At 54.9% G+C, this 11887-nt stretch overlaps 1 protein-coding gene across 1 annotated transcript in view; it reads right to left on the bottom strand.

Moving 5' to 3' along the window:
* Positions 1–3639: 3639 nt before the first annotated feature.
* The window catches only part of LOC145354781 (uncharacterized), an 18074-nt gene continuing 9826 nt past the window's right edge, over positions 3640–11887 (bottom strand). The window contains exons 3-4 of the mRNA XM_080206258.1: positions 11486–11491; positions 3640–4339 (exon numbers count right to left, since the gene is read on the bottom strand). Coding sequence (XP_080062384.1) covers positions 3755–4339; positions 11486–11491 — 591 coding nt within the window. The 3' untranslated portion in view covers positions 3640–3754. The remainder of the gene's footprint in view (positions 4340–11485; positions 11492–11887) is intronic.

The following is an 11887-nucleotide window of genomic DNA, read 5'->3' as shown; positions in this document are numbered from 1 at the left end:
GATAAGGGTCATGGGTGGAGGGAGGTGCTGGGAATGTTAAAATGGCGGCGCGGGCTCGCTGGGCCTGTTTCCTGGGCTGTTTTTGTTCTTTGTTAAATAAGGATCAAGAGCCTTGGGACGTCCCTGGGAATCAATTGATTCCTACGGACCTTCCAACATATTTCATGGCTCACTTGTCTTACTTCTGAGGATTCTGTAAATGTCTGTCTAAGTTGTGTATGTTTATTGATGTCTTCTCTTTTAATCCACAGGTGATTCAGTCCGCCCTGTTGGCCAACGAGGGGCATACACGCGGTGGGTCGTACTTGGGCTGCTCTTGGATGTTCGAGAATAGCCTAGTGCTTCACGTCGTTAGTGTGTGCCTAAACTGGAGCAACTGACGGGCAACATGACAGCTCAGTGACTATCACTGTTTGCTGTGCAGACACATGGATTTGGGCCGGTGTCTGTGGGAGTTTGCGCATTCTCCCCGTGCTTGCGTGGGTTTTCTCCGGGTGCTCCGGTTTCCTCCCACACCCCAAAGATGTGCTCTTAGGCTGATTGGTGTAACAAATTGTCCCTAAATTAGTCTCCCCTCAATCTTCCCCAATAGGCGTAGACAAAGAACAAAGAACAAAAACAGCCCGGGAAACAGGCCCTTCGGCCCAACGAGCCCATGCCGCCATTTTAACATTACCCCCTCCACCCATGACCCCTATCTATTGTTTTATGGCCATCCACATTGAGGGAAACTAATTTAGGGACAATTTATCACCTCCAATCAGCCTAACAGCACATCTTTGGGGTGTGGGAGGAAACCGGAGCACCCGGAGAAAACCCACGCAAGCACGGGGAGAATGCGCAAACTCCCACAGACACCGACCCAAATCCATGTGTCTGCACAGCAAACAGTGATAGTCACTGAGCTGTCGTCTTGCCCAGTATCTGGTCCAGTTTAGGCGCACACTAACGACATGAAGCACTAGGCCAATCTCGAACAACCAAGAGCAGCCCCAGTACGACCCATCGTGTGTATGCCCCTCGTTGGACACGAGGTGGACCGACTTCAAACCTGTGAATGAAAAGAGAAAAAAAACATTATTATTGTACCACATCCTTTTACCTTACCAGGGACGCCCCAATGCTAATGACCCTTATTTAAAACAATCTCCTATATCCACCCATCTCCAACCCACTCATGTCCCTGTCTAAGTTACTCTTAAACAACTCCAGCGTGCCTGCCTCCACCACCTTGCTTGGCAGAGAATTCCATACCCCCACTACCCTCTGTGTGAAAAACCTCCCTCTAATATCTGTGTTATACCTCTCCCCCCTCACCCTAAGCCCGTGGCCCCTTGTACTGTGTGTCTCTAACATAGGAAGTAGCTTACCTCTGTTTACTCTATCTACACCCTTTATAATCTCATATACCTCTATTAGATCCCCCCTCAGTCGCCGTCTTTCAAGGGAAAAGAGCCCCAATTTCTTCAATCTTTCCTCATACCCCAGTCCTTTCATACCAGGCAACATCCTGGTAAACCTCTTCTGCACTCTCTCCAGAGTCTCCACGTCAAAGGTCAGAGATAGAGGAGGGCACTCAATGTTACAATGGGTGGCGCAGGCTCGTTGGGCCTGTTTCCCGTGCTGTGTTGTTCTTTGTTCTTGGATCAGTTTGTTGCTTGGCTGGATCACTAATGGACGAAGGGTTTTTACTGACAGAAACATCTTCTACACTGTGAACTCGGTCACAGAAAAAGACCCACCAAATCATTCTCCAATATAGAATCTATGCCCTTCATCAGTAATGTAGAAAAATCTCAAACAATCCTTTTAGTAAAGGATGGTTTAAATTTATCTGTTAATAAGATAGTCACACTCACAAATGAAACTCCAAAGCAATATATTTTTATTCTACACTCCTTTGGAAGAAAAATCAACATTTCTTCGCTGAGCTGACCCAGTATCTGTGGGGATAACAATCTTTTGAGGATCTTTCTTGGGACAAAATTGGAGAGACCTCCCCTTCGTAATCCCTCATGTTTCCATTTTCACCTAGTGAGGGGGTTGCCTCTCTACAGGAAGCTATTGAGAGGGTGCAGAGGAGATTTACAAGGATGTTGCCTGGATTGGGAGGCATGCCTTATGAGGATAGGTTGAGGGAGCGAGGTCTCTTCTCCCTGGAGAGACGAAGGTTGAGAGGCGACCTGATAGAGGTTTATAAAATGTTGACAGGAATAGATAGGGTGGATTCTCGGAGGCTATTTCCCAGGGCTGAAATGGTCGCTACGAGAGGACACAGGTTTAAGGTGCTGGGGAGCAGGTACAGAGGAGATGTCAGGGGTAAGTTTTTCACTCAGAGGGTGGTGAGTGAGTGGAATCGGCTGCTGTCGGTGGTGGTAGAGGCGAACTCACTGGGGTCTTTTAAAGACTTCTGGATGATTACATGGGACTTAATAGAATTGAGGGTTATAGATAGGCCTGGTAGGTAGGGATATCATCAGTGGGCTGAAGGGCCTGTTTTGTGATGTAGTTTTTTTTCTATATTCTAAATATATTTCGAAGCAAACAATCTCTCATAAGTTTCTGTCATTGGTGAACATTCTCTGGAAAAACCACACTCAGTTTTACCACTGTTTTAGGCTTTAATCTCCAACAATCTGTATTAAAATGTCTAACTGTGTGCTTAGAACAAAGAACAACACAGCACAGGAAACAGGCCCAACGAGCCCACGCTGCCATTTTAACATTATGAGTCCCCTCTCCACCCTTGTCTATGCTTATGGCCATTCCACATTGAGGGGAGACTAATTTAGGGACAATTTGTTAACACCAATCAGCCTAAGAGCACATCTTTGGGGTGTGGGAGGAAACCGGAGAAAACCCACGCAAGCACGGGGAGAATGCGCAAACTCCCACAGACACCGACCCAAATCCATGTGTCTGCACAACAATCAGCGATAGTCACTGAGCTGTTGTGTTGCCCAGTATCTGGTCCAGTTTAAGCACACACTAACGACGTGAAGTACTAGGCTATTCTCGAAACATCCAAGAGCAGCTCTCGTACGACCCATCGCGTGTATGCCCCTCGTCGGGCAACAAGGCGGACTGAATCACCTGTGGATTAAAAGAGAAAAATATCAATAACATCCACATCCTTATGCAAACATTCAAGGGAATCCCCAAGTGAGCCAGAAAATATGTTGGAAGGTCCGTAGGAATCAGTTGATTCCCAGGGACGTCCCAAGGGATTACTGGGTATAATATGTAGGGATATTGGGGGTAGGGCCTGGGTGGGATTGTGTTTAGTGCAGACTCGATGGGCTGAAGGGCCTCTTTCTGCACTGTAGGGTTCTATGATCTATGATCTTCTAAGGCTCCTGAACCTTATTTAAAACAGTCTCCTATATCCCTCCATCTCCATCCCACTCATGTGCCTGTCCAAGTCACAACTCCAGCGTGTTTGCCTCCACCACCTTACTTGGCAGAGCATTCCATACCCCCACTACCCTCTGTGTGAGAAACCTCCCTCTAATTCGTGTTATACCTCGCCCCCCTCACCCGTGGCCCCTCGTACTGTGCGTTTCCATCCTAGGAAAAAGCTTGTGGCTTTTAGACTCATTTCTATCATCTACACTGTCTTTGTACCATCCTGGGCCTATGTGCTTTATTTTTCTTCATTTCTACTGTCCTCACCAGAATATTTAGAGGTCGGTTCATTCTCATCTGATCTGCCTTTACACTGGCTGTGAACAGCCGCAGAATCCAACAGTTCTGTTCACTCGTGCAGCCGACGGTGTCGGAGTTGGTGGGACAACTGAGTGAATCCCTTCCCACAGACAGAGCAAGTGAACGGCCTCTCCTTAGTGTGAACTCTACGGTGCTTCCGAAGGGTGGAGGAATTACTGAATCCGTTCCCGCACTCGGAGCAGACAAACGGTCGCTCCCCAGTGTGGACCCGTCGGTGTGTCCGTAGGTTGGACGAGTGAGTGAATCCCTTCCCGCACTCCAGACAGGTGAACGGCCTCGCCCCCGTGTGGACGCGCCGGTGGATCAGGAGGTTGGAGAGCTGCGTGAATCCCTTCCCGCACTCGGAGCAGACAAACGGCCTCTCCCCGGTGTGAACTCGCTGGTGGTTCTGCAGGCTGGACGCGTCGCTAAACCCCTTCCCGCACTGAGAGCAGGTGAACGGCCTCTGCCCGGTGTGAACTCGCTGGTGGGTCTGCAGGTGGGATAAGCGAGTGAATTCCTTGTCACAGACACAGCAGGTGAACGGCCTCTCCCCTGTGTGAACGCGCCGATGAATATCCAGTGCAGATGGAGATTTGAATCCTTTCCCACAGTCCACACATTTCCAGGGTTTCTCCATGGAGCTCTTTCCACACTCAGTGCACTGGAACCCTCTCACTTGGGTGTGTGTCTCGTGCTTTTCCGGTCACACTGACAGAGACAGAACAAAGAACAAGGAACAACACAGCACAGGAAACAGGCCCTTTGGCCCTACAAGCCCGCGCCACCCATTGTAACACTCAGTGAGAGCCTCATTCCAATCCTCCTCCTACCTACGACTTTTGTCTACATCTAGTGGACTCCACAATAAAGGGGTGCAAATTTAATGAAATATATGTGCGCCAGATTAAGGGAGATCCAATTTAGGGACAATTTATTCACAGAAAAACATTTTTCTTTCTAGAGTTAAAGGCTGAAGATTTTGGACAGGTATTTTGTGTCAGTCTTTATAGTGGAAGACACAAATAACATGCCAAAAATTGAGGACAGGAAGGTGAGGACTTAGAAACTATCATTATCATGAAAGAGGTAGTGTTGGGCAAGTTAATGGGGGGCTAAAGGTCAATAAGTCTCCTGGTCCTGATGGAATGCATCCCAGGATACTAAAAGGGAAATAGCAAATGCACTAGTGGTAATTTACCAAAATTCACTGGATTCTGTGGTGGTTCCTACAGATTGGAAAACAGCAAATGCGATGCCACTGTCTAAAAATGGTAGACAAAAGGCGGGTAAGTATAGGCCAGTTAGCTTCTGTAGTAGGGAAAATGCTTGGATCTATCATCAAGGAAGAGATAGTGAGATGTCTGGATATAAGTTATCCCATTGGGTAGACACAGCATGGGTTCATGAAGGGCAGATCACCTTTGGCTAATTTGGTGGAATTCTTTGGGAACATTATGTGCGCAGTGGACAATGGGGAACCTGTGGATGTGGTGTATCTGGATTTCTCGAAGGCATTTGACAAAGTGCCGCACCAAAGATTTGTCCTTCATTGCTAGAAACAATGAATGCTTTCAAAATTAAATTGGAAGGGCGTTTAACAGAAATAAACTTGCAGGGAATGGGGAATGTAGAAGGGGAATGGGACTGGATTATTCTGCAGAGTCTTGAGTCATCGGATGGATTCCTTCTGTGCTGTCGTGACTTGAAAACTGGATATATATAACGTAGCTTCAGTACTATATTACAAGACGAGAAATAATGATAATTATATATTACAGAATCATAGATAATATATCTACTCTGTAACGTATAACAACACGAGACATTTCTATATTAATTTATTGCCCCCTTATATGTCACCTATCTGCTGGGGAAACCAGCTCCTTAATTGTGAACATTAGGAAAGAGACCAACCTCTTAGCCAGACGAATTAATGTGTCAAGCAAAGGATGTCAATGTCTTTAAGAGGGAGAGAGAGAGATGGGCCAACTTTTCCAGAGTCTGCACCGTCCCTGGAATTTTAAAAGTTTATTTATTAGTGTTGCAAATAGGCTTACATTAACACTGCAATGAAAATCCCCTAGTCGCCACACTCCCGTACATGTTCAGATACGCTGAAGGGAAATTTAACATGGTCAACACACCTAACCCGCACACCTTTGGACTGTGGGAGGAAACCGGAGCACGCGGAGGAAACCCACGCAGACACGAGGAGAATGTGCAAACTCCACACAGACAGTGACCCGAGCCAGGAATCAAACCCAGGACCCTGGAGCTGTGAAGCAGCAGTGCTAACCCCAATTCACTTCCTTTCCCTTCAGTTGCTGCAAGTCCCCAGTTTCCCCCCAGAATGAGGAAAGAAATGGAAAGGGGGAGTAAAGAAAGTGTTTTACTCACAGATGTGGGAGACAGGAGGAAGTTTCAGTCTGTCTGAAGCTCAATCTTCATTCACACAAAGCCCGCGCCCTGGTTGGCTGGAGGACCAGAGTCCTTCCGGTCCTCCAGATATTCCCATTGGTCAGCACCTCAGCATGAAGGTCGGGCCGCCCGCGCACATGCGCAGCTTCCCCTCTCCCTTCGACATGCGCAGTCCCGGGCTGAACGCCTGCGGGGCGGTCACAGCCAGCGCGGGGGATTGTGGGAGTTGGGGCAGCCATTTCTCAGTCGGAGCCCAGGGTCCAAACACCTGGGAGGGGAAGTGGGGAGTGAGGGTCCAAACCCCTGGGGATGGGGGTGGGGAGTGAGGGTCCAAACCCCAGGGAGTGGGGGTGGGGGTGGGGAGTGAGGGTCCAAACCCCAGGGAGTGGGGGTGGAGAGTGAGGGTCCAAACCCCAGGGAGTGGGGGTGGGGAGTGAGGGTCCAAACCCCAGGGAGTGGGGGTGGGGAGTGAGGGTCCAAACCCCAGGGAGTGGGGGTGGGGAGTGAGGGTCCAAACCCCAGGGAGTGGGGGTGGGGAGTGAGGGTCCAAACCCCAGGGAGTGGGGGTGGGGAGTGAGGGTCCAAACCCCTGGGAGTGGGGGTGGGGAGTGAGGGTCCAAACCCCTGGGAGTGGGAGTGGGGAGTGAGGGTCCAAACCCCAGGGAGTGGGGGTGGAGAGTGAGGGTCCAAACCCCAGGGAGTGGGGGTGGGGAGTGAGGGTCCAAACCCCAGGGAGTGGGGGTGGGGAGTGAGGGTCCAAACCCCTGGGAGTGGGGGTGGGGAGTGAGGGTCCAAACCCCAGGGAGTGGGGGTGGGGAGTGAGGGTCCAAACCCCTGGGAGTGGGGGTGGGGAGTGAGGGTCCAAACCCCTGGGAGTGGGAGTGGGGAGTGAGGGTCCAAACCCCAGGGAGTGGGGGTGGAGAGTGAGGGTCCAAACCCCAGGGAGTGGGGGTGGGGAGTGAGGGTCCAAACCCCAGGGAGTGGGGGTGGGGAGTGAGGGTCCAAACCCCAGGGAGTGGGGGTGGGGAGTGAGGGTCCAAACCCCAGGGAGTGGGGGTGGAGAGTGAGGGTCCAAACCCCTGGGAGTGGGGGTGGGGAGTGAGGGTCCAAACCCCTGGGAGTGGGAGTGGGGAGTGAGGGTCCAAACCCCTGGGAGTGGGGGTGGGGAGTGAGGGTCCAAACCCCAGGGAGTGGGGGTGGGGAGTGAGGGTCGAAACCCCTGGGAGTGGGGGTGGGGAGTGAGGGTCCAAACCCCTGGGAGTGGGGGTGGGGAGTGAGGGTCCAAACCCCAGGGAGTGGGGGTGGGGAGTGAGGGTCCAAACCCCTGGGAGTGGGGGTGGGGAGTGAGGGTCCAAACACCTGGGAGGGGAAGTGGGGAGTGAGGGTCCAAACCCCAGGGAGTGGGGGTGGGGAGTGAGGGTCCAAACCCCTGGGAGTGGGGGTGGGGAGTGAGGGTCCAAACCCCAGGGAGTGGGGGTGGGGAGTGAGGGTCCAAACCCCTGGGGGTGGGAGTGGGGAGTGAGGGTCCAAACCCCTGGGAGTGGGGGTGGGGAGTGAGGGTCCAAACCCCTGGGAGTGGGGGTGGGGAGTGAGGGTCCAAACCCCTGGGAGTGGGGGTGGGGAGTGAGGGTCCAAACACCTGGGAGGGGGAGTGAGGGTCCAAACCCCAGGGAGTGGGGGTGGGGAGTGAGGGTCCAAACCCCTGGGAGTGGGAGTGGGAGTGGGGAGTGAGGGTCCAAACCCCTGGGAGTGGGGGTGGGGAGTGAGGGTCCAAACACCTGGGAGGGGAAGTGGGGAGTGAGGGTCCAAACCCCAGGGAGTGGGGGTGGGGAGTGAGGGTCCAAACCCCTGGGAGTGGGGGTGGGGAGTGAGGGTCCAAACCCCAGGGAGTGGGGGTGGGGAGTGAGGGTCCAAACCCCTGGGAGTGGGGGTGGGGAGTGAGGGTCCAAACCCCTGGGAGTGGGAGTGGGGAGTGAGGGTCCAAACCCCTGGGAGTGGGGGTGGGGAGTGAGGGTCCAAACCCCTGGGAGTGGGGGTGGGGAGTGAGGGTCCAAACCCCTGGGAGTGGGGGTGGGGAGTGAGGGTCCAAACACCTGGGAGGGGAAGTGGGGAGTGAGGGTCCAAACCCCAGGGAGTGGGGGTGGGGAGTGAGGGTCCAAACCCCTGGGAGTGGGAGTGGGGAGTGAGGGTCCAAACCCCAGGGAGTGGGGGTGGGGAGTGAGGGTCCAAACCCCTGGGAGTGGGGGTGGGGAGTGAGGGTCCAAACCCCTGGGAGTGGGAGTGGGGAGTGAGGGTCCAAACCCCTGGGAGTGGGGGTGGGGAGTGAGGGTCCAAACCCCTGGGAGTGGGGGTGGGGAGTGAGGGTCCAAACCCCTGGGAGTGGGAGTGGGGAGTGAGGGTCCAAACCCCTGGGAGTGGGGGTGGGGAGTGAGGGTCCAAACCCCTGGGAGTGGGGGTGGGGAGTGAGGGTCCAAACCCCTGGGAGTGGGAGTGGGGAGTGAGGGTCCAAACCCCTGGGAGTGGGGGTGGGGAGTGAGGGTCCAAACCCCTGGGAGTGGGGGTGGGGAGTGAGGGTCCAAACCCCTGGGAGTGGGGGTGGGGAGTGAGGGTCCAAACCCCTGGGAGTGGGAGTGGGGAGTGAGGGTCCAAACCCCAGGGAGTGGGGGTGGGGAGTGAGGGTCCAAACCCCTGGGAGTGGGAGTGGGGAGTGAGGGTCCAAACCCCTGGGAGTGGGGGTGGGGAGTGAGGGTCCAAACCCCTGGGAGTGGGAGTGGGGAGTGAGGGTCCAACCCCTGGGAGTGGGGGTGGGGAGTGAGGGTCCAAACCCCTGGGAGTGGGGGTGGGGAGTGAGGGTCCAAACCCCTGGGAGTGGGGGTGGGGAGTGAGGGTCCAAACCCCTGGGAGTGGGAGTGGGGAGTGAGGGTCCAAACCCCTGGGAGTGGGGGTGGGGAGTGAGGGTCCAAACCCCTGGGAGTGGGGGTGGGGAGTGAGGGTCCAAACACCTGGGAGGGGAAGTGGGGAGTGAGGGTCCAAACCCCAGGGAGTGGGGGTGGGGAGTGAGGGTCCAAACCCCTGGGAGTGGGGGTGGGGAGTGAGGGTCCAAACCCCAGGGAGTGGGGGTGGGGAGTGAGGGTCCAAACCCCTGGGAGTGGGGGTGGGGAGTGAGGGTCCAAACCCCAGGGAGTGGGAGTGGGGAGTGAGGGTCCAAACCCCTGGGAGTGGGGGTGGGGAGTGAGGGTCCAAACCCCTGGGAGTGGGGGTGGGGGAGTGAGGGTCCAAACCCCTGGGAGGTGGGAGTGGGGAGTGAGGGTCCAAACCCCTGGGAGTGGGGGTGGGGAGTGAGGGTCCAAACCCCTGGGAGTGGGGGTGGGGAGTGAGGGTCCAAACCCCTGGGAGTGGGGGTGGGGAGTGAGGGTCCAAACCCCTGGGAGTGGGGGTGGGGAGTGAGGGTCCAAACCCCAGGGAGTGGGGGTGGGGAGTGAGGGTCCAAACCCCTGGGAGTGGGAGTGGGAGTGGGGAGTGAGGGTCCAAACCCCAGGGAGTGGGGGTGGGGAGTGAGGGTCCAAACCCCTGGGAGTGGGGGTGGGGAGTGAGGGTCCAAACCCCTGGGAGTGGGAGTGGGGAGTGAGGGTCCAAACCCTGGGAGTGGGGGTGGGGAGTGAGGGTCCAAACCCCTGGGGGTGGGGAGTGGGGGTCCAAACGGGTGGGGGTGGGGAGTGAGGGTCCAAACCCGTGGGGGAGGGGAGTGAGGATCCAAACCCGTGGGGGTGGGGGTGGGGAGTGAGGGTCCAAACCCGTGGGGGAGGGGAGTGAGGATCCAAACCCCTGGGAGTGGGGGTGGAGAGTGAGGGGCCAAACCCCTGGGAGTGGGGGTGGGGAGTGAGGGTTCAAGCCCCAGGGGGTGGGGAATGAGGGTTCAAGCCCCAGGGGGTGGGGGTGGGGAGTGAGGGTCCAAACCCCTGGGGGTGGGGAGTGAGGGTCCAGACCCCTGGGAGTGGGGGTGGGGAGTGAGGGTCCAAACCCCAGGGAGTGGGGGTGGGGAGTGAGGGTCCAAACCCCTGGGAGTGGGGAGTGAGGGTTCAAGCCCCAGGGGGTGGGGAGTGAGGGTTTAAACCCCTGGGGATGGGGAGTGAGGGTCCAGACCCCTGGGAGTGGGAGTGGGGAGTGAGGGTTTCAAATCTCTGGGATTGGGGGTGGGGGGTGAGGGTCCAAACCGGGAGGGGAGTGAGGGTCCAAGCCCCTGGGAGTGGGGGTGGGGAGTGAACATGGGCAGCCTGGCCGTTACAGGCTTGGAGGGCCGAAGGGCCTGTTCCTGTGATGTGATTTTCTTGGTGTTTTGTTCTATGGAGAAATGTGAATCACCTGCTTGGCATCCTCGATCCCTCTCCCTCCCTTAACATTGTGTCTTGTGTCGCAGGGGCACATCCAGATACCCCAGGGCCTGCTGGACTCCAGGCCCATGCTGCAGCTCCCATCCGTCCTGGTCAGGGTACTGGTGAGGCCACAGCTGGAGTAGTGTGTGTGTGGGTTTGGTCGCTGCATTTGTGAAAGGATATATTGGCCTTGGAGGGAGTGCAGAGGAGTTCACTAGGCTGATACCGGAGATGAGGGGGTTGGACTAAGAGGAGAGATTGAATAGACTGGGTCTGTACTTGTTGGAGTTTAGAAGGATGAGGGGGGATCTTACAGAGACGTATAAGATAATGAAGGGGATGGATAGGGTAGGAGGTAGAGAGATTCTTCCCGCCTTAGAAAGGATAGCAGACTAGAGGGCACAGCCTCAAGATAAGGCAGTGGGGGGGGTGCAGTTTAGATCAGCGTTGAGGAGGAACTTCTTCACTCAAAGGGTAGTGAATCTCTGGAATTCTCTGCCCACTGAAGTGATGGAGGCTACCTCGCTAAATATATTTAAGTCACGGGTAGATAGGTTTCTGACAGACAGGGGAATTAAGGGTTATGGGGAGAAAGCGGGAAAGTGGAACTGATCCACTTCAGATCAGCCATGATCTTATTGAATAGTGGGGCAGGCTCGAAGGGCTAGATGGCCTACTCCTGCTCCTATTTCTTATGTTCTTATGGTCCACACAGCTCAGACGAGTCTTCGGAAGATATGGATGAGGGGGACCTCTGAGGGTGGCACTGTTTTGACTGCCACCTCACAACTCACCATCCCAGGTACTGACCCAGCGGTGGGTCCAGTTAGTGGTGAGGTCTCTGGGTCACTCTCTGGTGAACACGACACATCTGATAATGTACAGAGTGGAGGAGGGAACGTCTGCGGCCTCTGGCTCACTGGGGCCTTGCTGGAGGTGAGGATTAGCTGGCCCCAGGGGGACACATGCTGGTCCTCTGCGATCACTTCACCCTCAGCTGCTGGAGATGCAGCAACAGGGCCAACACTGGACCCACTGCGAGGAGTCCCAAAGCTTTCAGGTAGACCGGTTACTGCCTGTCTCGCTTGTTTCCCAGGCCAACACTGCAAGGGTGGTGTCTGCACTGGAAAGCCTGGGACAGGGAGTCCTCTCAATGAGTAGCAGGCATCTCCTCCACCTCTGATGCACACTCTGAGACGTAGTGGTAAGACATGTAAGGTTGGGGAGTTGTAGTTACACCGAGATGGCATAAAGGCTGCACTCATTAGAAAGATAGTTAAGCACTTTAATGTTTTCTTTTCACAAGTTTTTATGTTAGAATGTCTAATTTAACACTTTTATTGCAATTAGATCCGTTTTTTTCACACATCCAACTGTGACTAATCGGT

The sequence above is a fragment of the Carcharhinus amblyrhynchos genome, chromosome 18 (genome assembly GCF_965287045.1).
Source record: "Carcharhinus amblyrhynchos chromosome 18, sCarAmb.v2.hapA, whole genome shotgun sequence".
Classification (NCBI taxonomy): Eukaryota; Metazoa; Chordata; class Chondrichthyes; order Carcharhiniformes; family Carcharhinidae; genus Carcharhinus; species Carcharhinus amblyrhynchos.
This window is presented reverse-complemented; position numbering and strand designations above follow the sequence as displayed.